We start from the raw sequence: 19,597 nt of genomic DNA, 5'->3' as shown, positions 1-19,597 counted from the left end.
GCCAGGCTGCCTGACAGCCCCCAGAGCGGGGTTAAACACGACACCTGCTCTGGACACGTGAGGTCCCTCGCTCCGAAGCCTCTCTGCTTTCTGGAAACAGTCCCAGCACTCACAAAGGGCCTCTGAATGCTCCCTGACCCCACGGCCCAGCCCGTCCATACTCACAGCCCACAAGGAAAGGCGCAGGAGAGAGATGAAGAGGGGCGTCCGGTCCCAGCCTGAGATACAGTGTACTAGCAGTCCGCTGTCATCTACACAGGAACGTGGAACGGGAGGCCCAGGAGAGAAGCAAACACGGGCTGATGAAAAGGGGATGTGCCACCGCCCTGGCCTGGGGTGAGAGCCAGGCCACCCCAGAACCACGGCCTAGCTCCAGAGGCAGGCATGTGATGTTTCTGCCAACCTGGCCACAGTGACCGGTTCAAGGATGGGCACTGGATCCAAACTGAGGCAATGAGCGGGAGCTCTGGGACAGAGGCCGTCTCCCTCTTCTGGAGGGGTTAAGATGGCAGGAAACAAGTCTGGAACGATTGCCAGCCATGAAGCTAACTAAACAGTGGGTATGAGACAAGGAGAGATGCTTTGTGGTATTTGGCACCTGGCTCTGCTCTTGGGCCTTCTTGGTTAAATAAACGAATACATTTCCATTTGTTCAAGCAAGTGCAACCCCACACAGGTCCTGACTGATATGGAGGAACCAGAGTCAGACCGCCCTAGGACACTGAGCATAATGGGCTCATCCGATCAAAACAGTCAAACTGGCTGGAGTACCCTCTGGAGAACAGGCCCTCCAGGGGCTCTTGTGTGTGCCCAAGAAGAGGCCAGGACTGACTTTCTCTCACCTTTCTGAACCAAAAGAGGCCACTGCAGCCCCACACAAAAGGCTGATGCTCAAAGCTCAAAGGCCAGCTGAATGTGGTTCAGATGGTAACAAGTTCATAATTTTGGGCATGGAATAAATCTGCCAATGACAAGGGAATCCCCAAATCCTTCTCCCATAGAGCAAAAGGCCCCAATAAACACACGTTTGCGATGTCAAGACCTGGGAACACCCAGAAGATCCTATGGCTTGAGGCAAGCAGAGGCAGACTCACCGTCACTGTTAATTATGGAAAGCAGCAGTTTCAGGTAGTTTTGTGTTTGTTGCACCAGATCCCAACTCTGTTGGAGAAGAAAAATAAAAGGATTCTATGAATAGGTGTTTAACTCAGAATGGAAATTTAAAGTATTTTTAAAATAAAATGCTATGAGTTATTCTGGGGAAACAAGTACCCCAGGCTCATGGTCACAGGCCACAGGTCCCAAATCCCAGACTATCTGAAACTTCACTTTTCACACATCCCTGCACCCTCCCCCACGGGCCCCTCCCTCAGTGTGCTCTGACCCAACGTGCGGGTGAGGGAGGGGAAGCCGTGCAGGAGCCTGGGCAACCCACAGCCCCACAGCCACAAGCAGCAGCCGGACACTAGCTCCTCTGAGCCCTGGGCTCCAGGCACGGCTGTCTAGGGAATTAACAGAAGCCGACAAAGAGCCCTGAGCCCGTGGCCATTGTCACCAAATGGAAAGAGCCATTTCTTTATCTGCCATCACATCACAGAAACCAAGGTAACCATCAACCTTCTCATCAATCAGGTTTCACACGTTTTTTATTGCTACTCACTGCATAGTCTTTTAATGAGTAACAAATGCAGTCTGTTTGGTAAACAAAAATCTTTTAAAACAGGAGGCCCCCGAGGTGGGAGAGCAAAAACAAGCAAAAGCCATAGAGATCGGAACCTCTGTTCTAGCCCAAGCTAAAGGTCCAGACTAGACCCTCTGAGAAACAGTCCATTTTGGAATCCGGAAGCCCACGGAGGGGCCTGACCCAGTTCTGTGGCCCCCTCCCCCTAGCTGGGGACAGTCTCTTAACATGACTGCTTCTCAGTGTCTGGGGCTGTGCAGAGAAGGCGGTGAATGCCAGCTAGCGAGCGCTGCCCTGGGGAGGGTGAACACAGCACCTGTAATTGGAATGGTTTTCCCAGGAACTTAAACCAGGCTCATTTACCTGACCTTCCCATGGACCCTGGAGAGTCCTGACCCACTTGCAGGAGCTGCAGAGAAAGCCGCTGCAGTGCCGTGCTGATAAACTTATTACTACCCGTGGTGGCTCGGGGGTCTCTCTGCTCATCTGGTTCAACGTGTCAGACACACCATTGCCAAGAGATTTCCTCCGCGCTGTGATTCCAGCGGGTGAGGAAAAGCAGGAGAGGTGGGAGCTACGCAGCAGGTGTGCAGGGAGGTCAGGCTGGCTGGGGGAGGACTGCAGCGGTCGGGAAAGGGCAGGAGGTGACCAAGGACGAGCCCGCAGGGCAGCTCCCACAACGGCAGCTGTTTGAAGGGGACATAAATGACCAAGGAGCGGCGGCAGACTCCGCTGGCCACCGTGCCCAGGGCTGGGGCAGGAACCACAGCCTGGGGAGCGCTGGGTCGGCAGAGGCCCAAGGTCACACAGCTAAGCTGAGCTGGGGTCTGGACCCAGGCCTGTGGTCACACACCGCACTGTAGGAACACCTCCTCAGATACCAGAGTGAGAAACAGAAGAGGACCTGGGAAATGCATGAAAATCTAGGCTCACCTCTGACTCTCAATCTATGTGTGCCGTGACAAAGCCTCCAGATACAGAGGTGAGTACCACATATCGGCCTTACGTTTCCATGCCTGGTGCATGCCTCTTTCCCTGGCTGGCAAACTCCTACTCATCCTTTAAAGGCCCAGCCCCATTATCTTCTCTACAGAGTCTTCTTCTGTGGCCACTGGTCAATACCCCTACTACGCAGGTGATGGTTACGCTGTTGCCTCGGAATTTTCCTAGACTGAGCCCAGTGAGGGCGGAGGCCATTTTGGCACGTCTGCATCTGTAAGGCTTCGTGCTTAGGGACTAGGAGGTACCTCTAGAATGTTCTTTCACTGACTAGTCATAGTCAGGGGCCAGGTTGAGGAGCAGCAGCCACTGGAAGGGGTCTTCGGGCACAGAATGAAAGAGCAGAGCTTTATGGAATTCCATCTGGCTACACAGAGGTCAGCAACACCCACACATGCACTACTGCTCGTGCAATGGGAAACAGTGGTGTGAACGTGACTGTGGGCCTGGCCCTGGGACACAGCAGTGAACACAATGACTCCAGCCCTGAGGCTGGAGGGAAGGGAAGGCAAAGTGAATTGCTGCAGGTGTGCTAATTAAAAGGAGCCCTCTAAGATGCTGCAGGACCATGTAACTGGGGAGGTGAGCCTAGCCTGATCCATGGGGACCCTTAGGGAAGGCTCCTTGGAGATGGTGACATGCATGTGAGAAAAGGGGAGGGAAAGCACACGAGTGTTTGTGGCAGAGAGAAGAGCATGTGCAAACCTGGAGAGTATCTTCCCTAAGGGGTGGAGAGGCGGTCAGGGTAGCTGGAGGGGAGGGAGTGGACAGCCAGTGAGTCACAAGAACAAGCCTGGACCACGTGGAGCTGGGTGGACCACATAAGGGTCCTTGGACTTATCCTGAGGGAAAAAGGAAAGTCAGTGGCAGCTGTGAAGGAAGGAGTGACAGTGACGACCCTGCCCCATCATCTGAGTATCGTGCTCTGCCAGGCCCTATTCACTATTTCCAGTCGGTTGCCCCTTCAACGTGGACCCACGCTCAGCCATGAGACGATGGTAGCCTGCATTAGGCCAGTGACCTAAGGGATGGAGGCAAGAAGGACTGGGGAGTTTCCCTGGGGCAGAGACTTACAGAACTGATGGGACCAGCCATGGGTGTTGGGGAGAAGAGCCCCCTTTTTTCGAGTCTGAGCATCTGGGTAAATGGTGGAGGGCTCGGGGGTGCTGTGGGTTGTGGCCAATTCCATTCTGGGCAGCTTGAGTTTGAGGTGCTTGCATGACGGGACACTTGGAAAAGGAAGTAGGTGTGGATCACTGAGAGAGGCCAGGCCAGGCCGGGCCCAGAGCCCGGATTAAGAGGAATGTAGATGCAAGCATACAACCTCTCTAGGGATGGGGGAGAGGAGGCACATCAGGGAATTCTTCTTGGAGTGGACCCTCGAGCCAAATCCTGAAGGCAGTGTGTCAGCCAGACAAGAGGAGGCTGGGAGGGCCAGCCAGGCAGAGGGAACAGACATGGGGAAGGCAGTGGGAACAATGAGGCTACTTGTCCTGGCTGAAGCAAGTGGCAAGGACACTGCTAATGGCCTGTGGGCTTGTACAGTGGGCTAAACGCGGTAGAGAGATGGATCCATCCAGTAAGACTGGGGACCCTTTGGACTTCCTTGGTGGTACAGTAGTTAAGAATCCACCTGCCAATGCAGGGGACACGGGTTCGAGCCCTGGTCCGGGAAGATCCCACATGCCGCGGAGCAAAAAAGCCTGTGTGCCACAACTACTGAGCCGGCGCTCTAGAGCCTGTGCGCCACAACTACCAAGCCTGTGTGTCACAACTACTGAAGCCCATGCGCCTAGAGCCCGTGCTCCACAACAAGAGAAGCCACTGCAATGAGAAGCCTGCGCACCGCAACAAAGAGTACCCCCGCTCGCTGCAACTAGAGAAAGCCTGCGCACAGCAACGAAGACCTAATGCAGCCAAAAATAAATAAACTAAAAAAAAAAAAAAGACTGGGGACCCTTCCATGGCAGACGATGACAAAGAGGAGAGAAGCACAGTGGAAATAATTTTAAGGTTTCTATAACCAAATCAGGTCAGGCAGCTCTGCACTTTCTCTGATGGAACACGCATTTAAAAGGTGAAATGAAAAACGTCACTAAATCCCAGAGCTGGAAAAGCAAACTCCATGAGGTCCTCCTCTGGAAACAGAACTCCCTGGTGGATGCAAATCTTTCAGTGAGTCATGTTCAGAAAGCTTTGATTTTCTGGGCCAAGAAATCAGGAGAGAGTTCAACAGGTAAGCAGCTCCTCCTTTCCCAGGAGGTCAGAGGTCACAAGCCAGGCCTTCAGGTGTCTGCCTGAGGGACTTGTGGGGCAGGCACCAGGGGTCCCCTCACCTGATACTGGCTCCAGTCAATGTTCAGAGAGCAAGTCAGGAAGTCGGGGATGCTCAGAGGGGCATCAACGTAGTCCTGGGGACAGAAAGACACTGTGAGATGCAGGCTGTCCACCAGGAGAAGCCAGGATGACCAGGCAGGTTGAGGCCCTGAAGCTGTGGCTACCACAGGCAGGCAGGCTGTCCCCCCACAGTGCTCGCCTTCTCAGGGCCAGATGCCTGTGCCACCCTGGGAGTGATGGCTTAAAAATCAAAGGGACCAGATGCTGCTGCCAAGTGGAGCTTTTCAGTTGGCGTTTGAGTGTTTACGGCTGACACAGAGGTGATCAGCGTATTCAGCCTCCGGCAGCTCCTGGGCTGCTCCCACCCGCTGAGGAGGAGCTCTTCACACAGAGAGCGGAGCAAAAATGAAGGACTTTTCCTACCTTTTCCCTGAAAACTCTTTTAAAGAAAAGGAGAAATTAAAGGGGGAGAGAAAAGTATATATGATGAGAGTTTAAACATGTACATACAAGGAGGACAGAGGGAAAAATAATGAGACTCATTCAGGGAAGAGCAAAGAAAGAAGGGTAGCTGTTTTCCCCAAGAAGATTACTGGCTGGTTTCCCTTCACAAACAGAAGACCCAAGCTGATGAATGTTATTGCTCATACCTGCTTCCAGTTAAAAATGAGCCCTTCAGCCATGTAATCCCGATCCTTATATTCCTTGAAAAATTCACAGCCTGGAAAAGAAGGGCAGAGTCGTGACACCACCCTTCCTGGCCCAGTGTCCTGAGATGCCCCTGGGTGCTGGAGGACCGGGGCGGCCACCAGCGCACACACTCCAAAGTGGGCCCCAGATGACATGAGTGGAGGCTGGACCAGGCGAGCGGGAGCCTCCAATGCTCCTTGGGTTTCTAGCCAGAGACCTTCCCGATGAGGCAGCCCCTGCCTGCACACCTCTGTGTCTCTCTCCCTCTGTGCTCACTGGTTGTTGGTCACTTTTCTCTCATTTCAGGTCCCTCTGCCCTACAAGTCCCTGAAGTGCCAACAGCCAGAGAACAACAGCGCGGTTTACAGTTTGAACCCTGGCAGCACCTTCTCAGCAACTTACCTAGTTACGGAGGATCACCCTCCCTCCTGTTACAGACACACTTCAGAGATACTGAGGGTTCAATTCCAGACCACCGCAATAAAGCAAGCCACACGAATTTTTTGGTTTCTCAGTGCATATTAAAGTTATGTTTACACTGTATTATAGTTTATTGAGTGTGTGATAGCACTATGTCTAAAAAATATATATATCTTAAATTTAAAAAATACCTTAAATAAAAAATACTTCAGGGAATTCCTTGGCGGTCCAGTGGTTAGGACTTGGTACACTGCTGTGGGCCCCAGTTCAATCCCTGGTCAGGGAATTAAGATCCTACAAGCCACACAGCACGGCCAAAAAAAAAAAAAACAACAAACACTTTATTGCTAAAAAATGGTGACCATAATCTGAGCCTACAGTGAGGTGGAGTAGTAACATCGAAGATCACTGATCACAGGTCAGCATAAAAAATGGAGTGATAATGGAAAAGTCTGAGGTATTGTGAGAACTATCAAAATGTGACAGAGACACGAGGTGAACAAATACTGGGAAAATGTCTCCAATAGACTTGACACAGGGTTGCCACAAATGCTCAATTTGTAAAAAATGCAATATGTGAAGAGTAACAAAGCGAAGAGCAATAAAATGAGGTCTGCCTGTACCAACCTCGCAGGCTTTCAGTGAGGACCGAACATCGTAACATGAGAGAAAGGACCATGGACAGTGCCTGAAATGGGACAGGCGCTAAAGAGACACGTCCTTCTCCAACAAACCTTGCCAAGATGTGCTTTCTGTATCATTCACCAGAAAAACTATAAGAAATACCACCAGGGTAAGACCTCAGGAACAGAGAGAGGAGTGGAGAGAAAAGGGCCTTGGCAATGTTCCCAGCTTCAAACCTCAGCCTTTCATGTAGCCCTGTGACTGTGAACAAGTTAATTTCTCTAAGCCTTGATTTTCTCATTTGTAAAGTGATTAAGGATGAAATGAAACAATACGTATAAAACAGCTGGCACAGCACTGCGACAAGGGGCACTCAGGTGACAGCATACTGGTGCCATCCTCATGCCACCGCTGCAGTGAGAGCCCCAGTGCAACCCTGCAGCTCAGCCTGGGGAGAACGAGGCCTGCACTCCTCTCAGTTCCTCCACCAGGACCAACACAAACTCCAGAGGGCACAAGGCTCTGGCCACAGGTCCAAGTCTGGTAAGGTCCCCAAAGGCAACAAAACAGTTGCCTGAATTCTGTCAAAGTAGCCACAGGCCATAAACATCCACACAGAACTCTCCAGCTCCTCTTGGGACATGCTCCTGTCTGGGGCCACACCAGGGAAGAAAGGAAAGGTTCTTTCATGGAGGAAGGTCTGGAGACTTAGCCTGTGTGTTCTGCAGACCTGGCTCTCACCACCCCACACACTCCTGCACTCGAATCCCCCAGGCCTCACTGTGGATGGGGAAGTCAGGAATCAATCCTCAGCTCTAACACTTCAGCGGATTCTTGGGTGCCTCACTGGGAGAAAGAAGAAATATAAATATCAGACAGAGGCCCTGAGCTTATGAGCCTGGGAGTAGGAGGGACACCAATCATTCCTCAGAACTCCCGTAAAGTGCTCTGTTTTCTCAAACTTGAGCGCTTGAATCAACACTGCAGGCTCCAGGCCGAGCTCTGACCAGCATATAATGCAGAAGCAACTGTGAGAAACGGAGAGAATTAAAGCAGCCTCGGTACCCAGGGCAATGCCTTGACATTCATTACCTGAACAGGCTTCTGAGCCTGTTGAGAGGCAAACAGACAGGACCAAAAGTGAAGTGAGAACGGACGCTCGCTCAAGAGGGAAACAAATTAGACTCATGCTGGGGAGTTTCTGGCCCCGTCTATCTTGGTGCCCTGAAGGAAGTGCTCCCAGAACACTTCCCGTTTTCAAGGGCTAGTCTAAGCCTAAGTTAGTCTGACAGAGAACTGATACCACCGCAGTTCCTGTCTGGGCTTCAAAGTCATCAGAGGGCTCAACAGAGACCCCTGAAATGGCAGCAGAGTGCATTTCAGGACTTGGTCTGGATAACATCAATTTTGTTATGAAGTATAATAATGTAGGCATGTAAAGAAATTTAAGAACATGAGCAGAGGAAGCAAGGTAATTAAGGTAAGCAAGTTAAGTGCTTCTCCTGTCCCCTCATCTGGGTGTGCAGCAGCATCTCCTGCCACCTAGGCTTCTGGGTTTTTACTGATGCCTCTTAATCTCCCCTCAACACCATACACAACTATCAGATGCAGTACACGATATTCTGGGAAGAATGGGGGAAAAAAATTCACAGAGAGATGGTATCATCTTACCATTCTGGCGTTTTCTTTTCTTACCATTTTGTGTAAGCACTTTTTCTCTTACATAGTTGAGATTGTAGTATTTAATTTTCTATCTTGCTTATTAGCACCTTAAGCATTTTTCTATGACTATGTAATATCTCGTTCTACTATGGATGGCTGTACCATCAGTTACATCATCATTATTCTGATTGATGAAAACATTTCCCATGTTTGGCTGGTATAATCAGACATGATGAACATCTTCAGGCCCAAGCTGGCTGGATTATGGCCTAATGAATAACTGGGTCAAAAGGTGTTAGTTAATATTTCAGGAGTCTTTTAACAAGCTGCCCAACGACAGCAGAAAGGATATTGTGCTACTGTTCTGGAGCAAAACGATTTTTTTCTTTTCTTTTCTTTGTTTTAAAGTGTGATGGTTTTTTTTTTTTTGGCTGCTGCCATGCGGCATGCGGGATCCTTATTTCCCCAACCAGGGATCGAACCCATGCCCCTTCAGTGGAAGCACGGAGTCTGAACCACTGGACTGCCAGAGAAGTCCCACAAAACAATTTTTTCTAAGCCAAGTGTTACTGAGAAGCTGAACACAAATAAAGACAGCTGACGCGTGGCTCCTCAGCCAACTCCGCCCTCTCCCGTGCATTCGGCAGAGAGTACTTCAGTCTGGGGACCCCCAGAGCATCTCCTGAGAGTCAGGAGCCTAGTCCGAAAGCCAGCTTTAGAGCTACCTGAGGAAAGCTCCAGTGCAGACCCCCAGCAGGGACATCCCTGTCTTGACACATCTCTGACGCTGCCGAGCCCACGGCATCATCATCATGGTTCTGCATCTGCCGAAAGCGAGCCTCTCCTCCCAGGCACTCGTCACTCGGCCTGGTGTTGGCACCTGTCAGGGACAGGTCTGGCACTTCGCCCAGAGTAAGCATCATTAACCACATTTTATGCAGGATGAAACTGATGCTCAGAAGGGTTAAGGGACTTGTTCAAGGACACAGTGCTGGGACTGGAATGCACGCCCAGCCCTACATGCCACCAAATGCCAAGCTAGCAGAGAAGAGTGAGGAGAGACCCTGAAGGAGGCCACTGTAAGACAGCCAGGCCACAGGGGTCGTGGTTTGGATACCACCAGCTCACACTGATGAGGATATACCCTCTGCCCACGAGGCACTGGATGAACTTGAGGTTCTAATGAGAAGGCCTTGTGTCTCTACTGCAACCTGGGGTCACCAGCCTGCTCTCTATTGGCCACATGGCTCCAAGATGAGGAGACAAGATCCAGCACAGGACTGAAGGCAGGTGCTACTGCTGAGGAGCAGGAGAGAGGTTTCAAGGAGAAAGAGTCCACTTTCTACTGTCTGTTGACAAAGTTTGGTGCTGATGTTAGGGCTCTAATACCTCCTTGAACGAGCAGGTGTTGCCAGAAAGAAAGCTTAAACGCTACAAACTGGACTAACGCAGCTTCAGTATCCAGTGCAGAGAACACTGCCCTGGCCACAGGTCGCATACAGTCTGTGCCAGAGACAAATGCAGCCAGCTGTGTGCTCACCACGGTGCTCTGTGACACGGTGAGGCCACCAACCACGTGCAACTGGGGACAGAGCACTTACATCCTCACCACGGCAACAGCCAGCGCAGCATAGATGGTTGCTGACACGGAGGACTAACGATGTCATTTCACACCGAAACAGCACATTAGCTGCCCAGAGCACGCTGATAAACCTGACCTCACCTAATCCGCACAACAAGACCCTGAGCTAAGCCTCACCAACTTCCAGTGATACCTGAGAAAACCTGAGGCTGGGCGAGGTGAAGTAACTCGCTCAAGAGCGCAGTAGGGAGGACCTGAGCCAGGACTCCATTCCTGGGCCGCTCCCAGGGGAAAGCCCCCCTACACACACACAAGGACAGCGTCCTACCCTAAGGTGAGAGCCAAGGACCAGGAGCTGCACTGCCCTATGCTGAGCGACAGCAGATCCTGTCCGAGAGCTCCGGGGCATCTGTGCACCTAAGTGGCCAGGGCCTGAGGAGGGCCTCAAAGAGCCCCAGTCCTGGGAAGCCTGTCCCTTGACCAGACCCTGGAAAGAGCCCCTACCTGGATACGGGATGGAGAGGAGAGTGAAGTCGGCATAGCGCTGGGCTTTGTCCACCTTCTCGGAGGAGGTGACACTACAAGACAGGATACAACGTGTTACGGCATCACAACACACGCACACCATTCCCCACAAGCATTACCACAGCTCAAATGATCCTCCTGCTATAGAAACTACTGTTCAGAGTTAGGAATGATGCCCTCCAGGGGGCTTACTTAGAACGACTAAGAAATGCGACTGCTCTGCCGCCTCTACCCCAAGTCACCAGGTGAGAGCGCCGACTCCCCCGGACCCCACAGCACCCGCAACGCAAAGGGACCTAAGCCGCGGAACAAGCTTCCCCCAAAGGCAGCATCGCCCCCTGACCCGCAGGGCGGAGTGAGAAAAGAGCAAAATAACAGAGACACTGTCCAAAAGGGGCCCTGGGGCGGACTCTCGTCTCCACCTTCTCCGGCATCCACTGCGGACACTCCCAGGCAGCATCGGAGAGACACAGGACTACTCTGACAGACAGCGGGATGTGCAGGTGACTGCAAACTGCTGAGCTGTAACAGCCTCAGTGTGGCTTATTTTCTAAGACATACTTGGCAAAATTAAAAGTGGCTATTATAAAAAATAAACAACACTTTGGAAAAATTCCCCAAATTTCATCACCCTAACCCAGGTTCCATTTGTTTCTAATTTTGCCTTACCGTAAGAAGATTTGTTCCACACAGGACATAAAAATTGAGTAAATACTGATTTTTTTCGATCCACTTTAAAAGAGACTCTAATCTACCAGAGATGGCGCAGCGGCAGCAGAGCACACGTTAGAGACCCACGGCTCCCTTGGTGCTCTCCGCACCACCCCAGAGAAAGTGACTTAACCTCTCCGGCTTCAGTTTCTCCCCTCCAAGAGGGAGACACTAGAACCTCCTTGCAAGGAGGGCTGTGTGAGGATACAGGGAGAGGATGCACGAGGCCTGGCACGCAGTGTGCCCTTGTAACTGCTCTGTGCCATCTCCGACCCCACGAGCCTGTGAGCACACGGCCTCCACCCACTTCGCAGGGGGTGCCCTGCACTCACTTCATGCCAAACTTCACCTTCTTGTTCTCCACCATCAGGTCACAGATGTATTTCACTGACAGGTACCGGAGCAGCTTGATGTCATACCCTCTGACCTTATCAAAAAGATGCGTGTCGGAACTTCTGAAACAAAGAGCCAGAGGGAGAAGGTGCACTGCACATTCATCCACAAAAGTCTGGGGCGTGAGGGGCGCGTTCAAGGAAGTCTAGTTTCTACAGAAGAATTTCTGATTCTCTTCTCCAGAAGACAGAGGGAGGGCCAAGAGAGGACAACCGCTCCCAGGGAAGGTGACTTTCTAAGTGATTATCCCGCTCTCTGGGACGCATTTCAAAGAGGAGCGATCTGCACCTGGGGCGGAAAAGGGATTTTTGGCGCTGCTTGACGTGAAGCCAGAAGACTCAAGATAATCTCTGAGCTCTAAAAAGCAGCAGGCTAGTGGCTGATAGAGTCTTTGAGCCTCCATTAGAGTTTATCTCTCTCCACCCCCCTCCCTTTCCCCATTTATGACCGTTTTTAGCCATATGACTTGCTCAAAATGTAACAGATTGAAACTTTCACTGGGAGATGGACTTTTTAGAGCTATGTTATCAACTGATTGTGAAATATTAGCAAGTGAATTCCCTCTGCTTAGAAGGCCGCTGAAGCAAGGAGAAAGATAAAATTTTCCTAATCTCCAGGCTGCCTTTTGATCAGTCATACAGATAAAGGCAAAAGCAGAACGAATAAAGTCACCATTAATTTTTTTTTGTAATGCCCACTGCTTTGCTGTCCCCAGCGGACTCCTCACCAAGAACAGTGTGCACTGTGGAAGATGGCCTGGCTGGGGCAGAGGTCGTTTGATCCCGGGGGAAGAGCCAAACATTCTTGAGCACAAGCCAGAGCCACTGCTCTTGGAACTAACGGGCAGAAGCCGGGCACAGCGAGATGCCTTTTCATGCACCGAGCCATGATTTTGGGCGGCTGATCTGACCAGGGTGCTGGTGTGCATTCCGGAGACACCCGACACCAGTTAAAGACTTTCCATGTGGTACAGACCATGCAAAGGAGCTTTTCCAAAATAACCATTACTGCCGTTTTCTAAAAATATTTGGAAAGGAGGTAGGAAGAGTGGGAGCCAGCCCCCTCCTTCCCTTTAAGGGAGCCTAAAACATTCCTCTGTAGCAAGCGCCTTATGGCACCTATCACACAGCTGTGGAGCTCCTAGTGCCCACACCTCTCACGTGGGGACCACAGTCCTTGCTTGCCCTGTGCCTCGGGCCGGGTGTGCTGTGCATCACCTGGTAGGCCAGACGTCACACCCTGGAACCGTGGGGCTTGAAGACACACAGATGTCTGGCCTGTGTTTTGGGCCTGGGGTGCCAGGAACCCCAGGGTTGGGGCACTCGCTCTGCAGTCCTGGCGAGCACAGACTGCTCAGGTAGTCCATAAAGTCAGCTTCGGGTGAAGCTACAGGGTGGACTTCAACAACCCTGTTGCAGGGGCGTGGGCCTGGCAGCAGGAGGAAGGGAGCCAATCCACTCACCTGGACCACTGATGAGGTCATGACCGTCAGTAGGAAAATGGCCACCACCGCTCAGACGCCTGCCCCCAACCCAAGCCCAGACCCATAACCACCTGGCACTGACCGAAGCGCACAGTCCTCCTCCGTGACATCCTCTGCATCTGCCCAGGCGTCGTCTGCACCCCCTGTGGGAGAAACCTGCGGTCAGCACCGAGGCCAAGGAAGGGGCTCCACCCAGGGGCTTCCTGACCAGTCTCCCCCCGGCTACACCCTAAGGACCACACTCCTGCCTCTCTCAGCATCCGAAGCCGCACATGCCTGGCAGTGTTCGTCACACCCAGCATCTCCTCAGGTGACGAAAGGAGGGCCCTTGCCCATCCCCCAGCTTGCTGCCCCTCCACCTACACCACTGCAGCCCTAGGTGGCTATTCTCCACCACTGGCTTCCTGTTCTTAGTCAAAGACGGTGCAGCTCAACGCTCACCTGAGAAAATATAGTTGTAGCCAGTGCGTCCATACAGCTCCCCCCATCCAGCCAGCGTTGCCGACCTGCAAATATGCTGGGAGAGAAACCGCATTTTCAGGGTCAGGTGGTTTTCTGGAGTTTTTTGGTTCGGTTTTTCCCAGGCTTTCTTGAGATATAATTGACATATGACATTGTGTAAGTTTAAGGTGTACAACACACTGATCTGATACGCTTACTTATTGCAAAATCATTACCATCGTAGCGTTAGCTAACACCTGCATCATGTCACATAATCACCACTTCTTTTTTTGTGGTGAAAACATTTAAGATCATCTCTCTGCAACTTTCATGTATCTAATACAGTATTATTAACTATAATCACCATGCTGTACATTAGATCCACAGAACTTACTCATCTCACAACTGGAAGTTTGTACCCTCTGACCAACAGTCAGGTGGTTTTCTGAAGTGCACACAGTGGGGGGAACCCCTGGGGACCCTCCAGGCCAGGAAAATGGGTGCAGGAGCACTGCCCAAAGTCTTCACAGCAGTCACCCCGAAGTATGCCTAGAATTTAACCTGCAGCCTCTGTCAAGAGGTTCTCTCTCCCAAACGAGAGGCACCAGAGTGTCACTAACAGTAATGGGTAGATTCAGTCGTCGTCACGCATGTACTTGGGTAAGATCTGGCGGTTATCACATGTGTTTATGAGTACAGGACTGAAACAAGTACACCACCTTCCCACTGGATTTACACAAGCCCATGAGAGAGATGTCGCAGGCGGCAGGCACTGTTGCTGCTTCACAGATGAAAAGACGAGGGATGGGCGCAGGGAGGTGAAGTGATGCCTAAGGTACCACAGAGGGGGTTGAGCTGGGACCTGATCGAGCCCACCTCCCTCCGGAGCCTGCGAGCTGACCGTCACTGGAACTGCTTAGCACAGTGGAGGGCAACCTTTGCAGCAGGAGGGCCAATTAAGGGAGAAATGTTCGGGTTTTTTTTTTTTTTTTAAAGAAATTTTATCTTCTCTCTCCTCTGTATCAAGGAAGCGTAGTGGCTTTAACTGTGCTTAACTATCCTTTTACTCTTTCCTCATCACTGAAGGAGCATTTCAAGAGCTAGAATTCTAGAAACCAGGCAATGGGCATGAACTTCATTATTTAACTTTAAGGCTGAATCTTTATAAATTGTGTTTGATGAGATGCAGGAGGAATGAGAGGAGGTATCTGGTGACCCCACGGTCCAGTTACAGGCTGAGGGAGGCTGTGAGGGTGGCTGGGAGGTTACACTAGGCAGGGGGAAGGCATTTCTGAACGGGTCACGCAGCCTGGTGGTGTAAGGAGGGTCCCTGGAAAACTGCAGAATACTGCCCAAGGGGTCTTCTTCTCCACTTGTAAGACAGGGGGAAAGAAACGGTTTTGCTGCTAGGAAAGGGGTGTGGTGGGAACTGGCAGGTCATCACCCGGCTTTCCAAGGCAGTGGCAGCCTGGGGCAGGGGGCAGGTGATAGAAAGGCAACCTGCTACAACCCGGGCGGGGTGGGGTGATTTTCCAGTGCCGGGGGCAAGAATGCAATCGTGGGAGGGTTGTCCTGGAAGCCTATAAAGAAGGGCTCGGGCAGAGATTCCTGCTGGCCTGAGCAGGATGCACTCTGCGGGGGCTGCTTCATTTTTTCTGGGTCCAAAAGCATTTTGAAAATCTGATGAAAATGATAAACTGTCTCTGGATAAAAATGTACACACCAGAGTTTACCTACATCTCCAAGTCCATCCATGGACCCATCTCCAGCCCCCGATAAGAGGCCCTACTCTGAAGAGACCAACTCAGTAATTAGGAACTGCAGCAGGGAAATGTCAATCCTCAGGCTGAGGACCCCCCAAGACTCTCATGGTAAGAAGGGAGGTCTGATTCCTGAAAGCAAGACAATGGGGGGTACGTGGTTTGAGTTTGACTGGCACATGTTATCATGCCCACCCTCCCCCATCATCCAAGCTGCCGGCGCCAAATCTCAGTCTTCTTTGCATTACTCTGTTAACTCTTTTCAGAGCGGACACACACCCCTTCCTTCCTTAGCTGCTGAGCTCTGAGTTCTTTTCAAGGTTCAGATTCTTCTTTCTGCTCAGTTCTCCCATCTCTTTTCGACCCTGTCTTTTTGGTAACAGAGGCAGATACACCTGGCACAGAGGACTCATCAGATGGAGGAGAATGGCAGAGAGGGCCAGCTCCCCAAGTGAAGCACCAACCTCTGCAGGAAGGTCCCGAGCCGGCACCTGGGGGAAGCTGCACCCCAAGGCAGAGTCTAACACCTGACCTTGCTCCCTGGCCTCACGGCTCCAAAGCATAATCTGCCATTTCTGTACTTTAAGCTTCGCTCTTGACTGAAAAAGCAGGATGTACTCTGAATGCTCTCCACTTACCTAATTAGGAGTGGCCGCTAACTCTGCATGAGAAATACGGCTCTATAGGATATGCTAATGTAGTAACCAACTTTAGCACACGGAATAAAAGCAGCTGCCCTCTGCTCCCCATCTCTTTAAGGGAGGAAACAAAGAGAAAGATGACCTGTTCCGCTTTTAACTGCCTAAAACCCAGATACAGATGTTGGGGAAGAGAACGGCATGGGAGAACTGCTTACCCTTAAATGCTTGAACTTAGTTGTAAAAAATTTTTAATAATATATCTCATTTAACCCAATATATCCAAAATATTACTATGTCAACATATAATCACTTTAAAAATTATTCATGTTTTACATTCTTTGGACGAAGTCGTCAAAATCCAATATGTATTTTATACTCGCAGCACATCTCAACGAGGATACTTTATTTTCAGCATTTAAAGGGAAACGTAGTCCTGCCCCAAAATAAAGTTGTGTTTAACCAAAAAAAATCTACATTGCTTCAGCTATAAAATGGAAATTAATTGAAATGAAATACAATCAGACATTTAGTTCCTTGGCTGCCCCAGCCACACTGGACTGAATCTGGAGAGAAGCAGGAAGCGGGCACTTCTGAACATACCTCCCCCTCCCCAGCCCGGCAGAATGTGCTGGTAGCAAACACTGCTGTCACTGCACTGGCTAGGGCCTGCTGGGAGCCACGTCTCTGAGGATGAGATCCCCAACTCACAACAGAAGACCCTCTCCTGCCCTTTGCCATCTCCCTCTCAGCTGCTAGTTCACAGGTCAACCTTCCCCACTCACTGAGCTCCACAGGGACAGGCCTGTCTTAGTCACTTGTCCCCCGAGAACCCAGCAGAGCCCACGACCACTTTAAAGAGCAGTGTCTTCCCACCTTCCCAGCTTGCACGTACAAGCTGGGTGGGCACTTGCTAGGCGCTGGGAGGACAGCAGCAAGACAAGGCCTCTGCCCTCAAAGGGATTACCGCTGAGAGGAGACAGCAGACTTGCAAACACAATAGGAATAAAACGTATATAAGGTGTTTGATCCCTGCTTGGGGAACTAAGACCCCACAAGCTGCACGGCATGGCCAAAAAAAAAGAGGATAATCCCTCCAACTCTTTGCCCTTCCTCTGAAGTGAGTTGCCTTGGGCTCTTTCTCCCAGGCCTACTGCAATCTCACTGGACTAAGCCAGTCAATGTGGCACTTTCCCAAATGCATTCCGGAAAGTCCCTTCCTCAAGGTCTGCCGAGTGAGAAATAGCAGACCTGACTGCACTACACAGGTCCCTCTGCTTCAGGACTTCTCAGAGCCTTTCCTATGTCAGTGCACACTTACCGATGTACCTCTTGAATCTGGAGCATGGGGGTCAGGCCAAATCTAGTAACGTGCTATCTCTCACCCTTGTTTGACAGGGAATGCTTTGCACAAGCACATCCTTAAATTACTATTCTGTGGAACACACTGTGGGAAGCACAGGTTTGAGTTTTCCTATGTACATTCTAGCAACAAGCACTATGCCCCACAGAGCAGTGTGTTATAGTCCAGTTATCTAAACCGGAGTTCCCAGAGCTTACAGCAACACGGAACTTTCCAAAGGGGAAGAGGGAATAAATAGCTTTAAGATGATCAATTTCTGGAACTTGACTTCCAGACATACTTTTCCCTAAAATCGACCTGTCCACGAAAGCCTGTGGTCAAGTCTCCTTTCCTACCCCCCCCTTTCACATCCCCCCTTCTTCCATTTTACGAAAGGAAGGCACAAAGGGATGGAAACAAGCCCTGTGTCTCTCCTCCCCACTGCCCTGCCCCAGTCCTCATCTGCGCTGGGAGCCGGACTATAGTCCGACAGGCACCAAGACCACAGCGCATTCAGGTACATACTGGACAACTAGAATAGAGAGCCTAAGGGACTTCCCTGGCGGTCCAGTGGTTGAGACTTCACCTTCCAGTGCAGCAGGTGCAGGTTCGATCCCTGGTAAGGAACCTAAGATCCCACATGCCTGGCGGCCAAAAAACCAAAACATAGAACAGAAGCAATACTGTAACAAACTCAATAAAGATTAAAAAAAAAACAAAAACAAGAATAGAGAGCCTACACCCCTGCTTCCCTCCCCTGCTCCAGGCTCTCTGTTAGTCCGTTCCTTCTGGATTAATCTTTCTCAAAATGCTATTTGCATCTTGTACTTCCCTGCTCAGAAATCACAGTGGCTCTCCCAGCAAACCTAAACACCTTGGCCAGCAACCAGCCTCCTGCATTCAGTCCCTTCCATCCTCGGCTCCACCACGTACCTTGCGCTCCCGTCAGGGAGTCTCTCGGACTTTGCGCACCTGGCTTCATGCTCCCCCAGCGCTGGCACCTGCCTGGAACACCCTCCCACCCTTCCTCCAAAGCTTGCTGCCTAGTCCCGCTCACTTAATGAGGCCATGTCTGTCAGTCCACACTGCTGCCCATCTGGGGTTTTTTTGTTTTAATTTTTGACCGCATTGCACAGCATGCAGGATCTTAGTTCCCCAACCAGGAATCGAACCCACACCCCCTGAAGTGGAAGCACAGGATCTTAACCGCTGGACCGCCAGGGAAGTCCCCAACTGCTGCCCGTCTTAAGTGGGTTCCTCTGACACCACACCATGTGGCCCTAAGCTGCAGTGTGGTAACTTGAGTGCGTTTTGCAGTTAAGTTTAAACCCCAGCTCTCTAGTTGTGTAAACGTGGGGAAGTTATTTAACCACTCTGAGCCTTCGTTTCATCTGCAAAATGGGAATATCAAATACACCAAAGGATTATAAAAAGAGGTGAAATGAGACCATAGTGGGCAGCCAAATTAACAACAGTCACTAGAATATAAGCTTGATAAGGGTGCGGATTTTTGTGTACCTTGTATGCTGATGTACCTTGAGGCCTGAACATGACACACATTCAATAAATACTTGGTAAATTATATGACTGAAAGAATGAACAAACAACAATGTACTTACTCATCTGATCTAATCTATTCATAAACTTTTGATGTAGGCATGATTATTTTTCCCCTTTTATAGAGGAAGAAACTGAGGCCTTGCACAGGCAGGAAGTAACAGAGCCGGGATCAGAACGTAGGCAGTCTGGCTCCAGGACACAGGGTGGGGTCCTCTGCTGTGACTGTCCCTTTCCTAATTAGACTCACCTTCAAAAAAAGTTGTATCAGAATTGGTCTGTTTCTCTGGCCTGCTTCCCACCGCACCAGGCACCCAGTAATCACCCAAACTTGGCTGGCAAAAGCCAAGAACACGAGACTCTACACTTTGCATTAAGCCAGGTACCCCACGAGAGGGTCTCAGGGAGTGCGAGGCTAAGGTGTGGTCTTACCTTGCCCTTGAACAGGATCACTGGGCAGACAAAACGTCCTCTGCACCTGGCCGTCTTGCTGCGGTTGACGAGGTCCTGCAACTTGCTCACCTGTACGGTGCTCTGAAACCTAAAAACGGGCAAGAGAGGTAGGTCAGTCTGCTTCCGCGTGAGTACTGTGTGCCCCATGCTAGGGTTGTGTGTGTGTGAATATTCATTCCAAATTTAATAAATGCTCAGATTCCTAAATTCTAGATCATGGACATTCTAAGCTTTTCAAGAAAAGAAAAAAATGCTATATTATAGATAATAAAATGGAAGTCATCCTGATTTCAAAACCT

The 19,597-nt window shown here is 50.7% G+C and overlaps 1 protein-coding gene across 21 annotated transcripts in view; it reads right to left on the bottom strand.

Annotated features, from left to right (window-relative positions):
* MTMR14 (myotubularin related protein 14) overlaps positions 1-19,597 on the bottom strand; it is a 43,243-nt gene that overhangs the window by 16,157 nt on the left and 7,489 nt on the right. For 7 of the 21 annotated variants that reach the window (XM_073787650.1, XM_073787648.1, XM_073787643.1 and 4 more), the window contains 9 exons: positions 19,278-19,386; positions 13,549-13,696; positions 13,190-13,250; positions 11,564-11,686; positions 10,500-10,573; positions 5,668-5,738; positions 5,017-5,091; positions 1,095-1,161; positions 166-299 (listed from right to left, as the gene is read on the bottom strand). In XM_073787650.1, coding sequence (XP_073643751.1) covers positions 166-299; positions 1,095-1,161; positions 5,017-5,091; positions 5,668-5,738; positions 10,500-10,573; positions 11,564-11,686; positions 13,190-13,250; positions 13,549-13,696; positions 19,278-19,386 — 862 coding nt within the window. Of the gene's footprint in view, positions 1-165; positions 300-1,094; positions 1,162-5,016; positions 5,092-5,667; positions 5,739-10,499; positions 10,574-11,563; positions 11,687-13,189; positions 13,251-13,548; positions 13,697-19,277; positions 19,387-19,597 lie in introns of those variants that run through there. The other 14 variants (XM_033865372.2, XM_033865364.2, XM_033865367.2 and 11 more) reach the window with 6 other exon arrangements.

This window comes from Tursiops truncatus, chromosome 10, assembly GCF_011762595.2.
Source record: "Tursiops truncatus isolate mTurTru1 chromosome 10, mTurTru1.mat.Y, whole genome shotgun sequence".
Classification (NCBI taxonomy): Eukaryota; Metazoa; Chordata; class Mammalia; order Artiodactyla; family Delphinidae; genus Tursiops; species Tursiops truncatus.
Note: the sequence above shows the minus strand (reverse complement) of the source record. Positions and strands in the feature narration are given on the sequence as shown.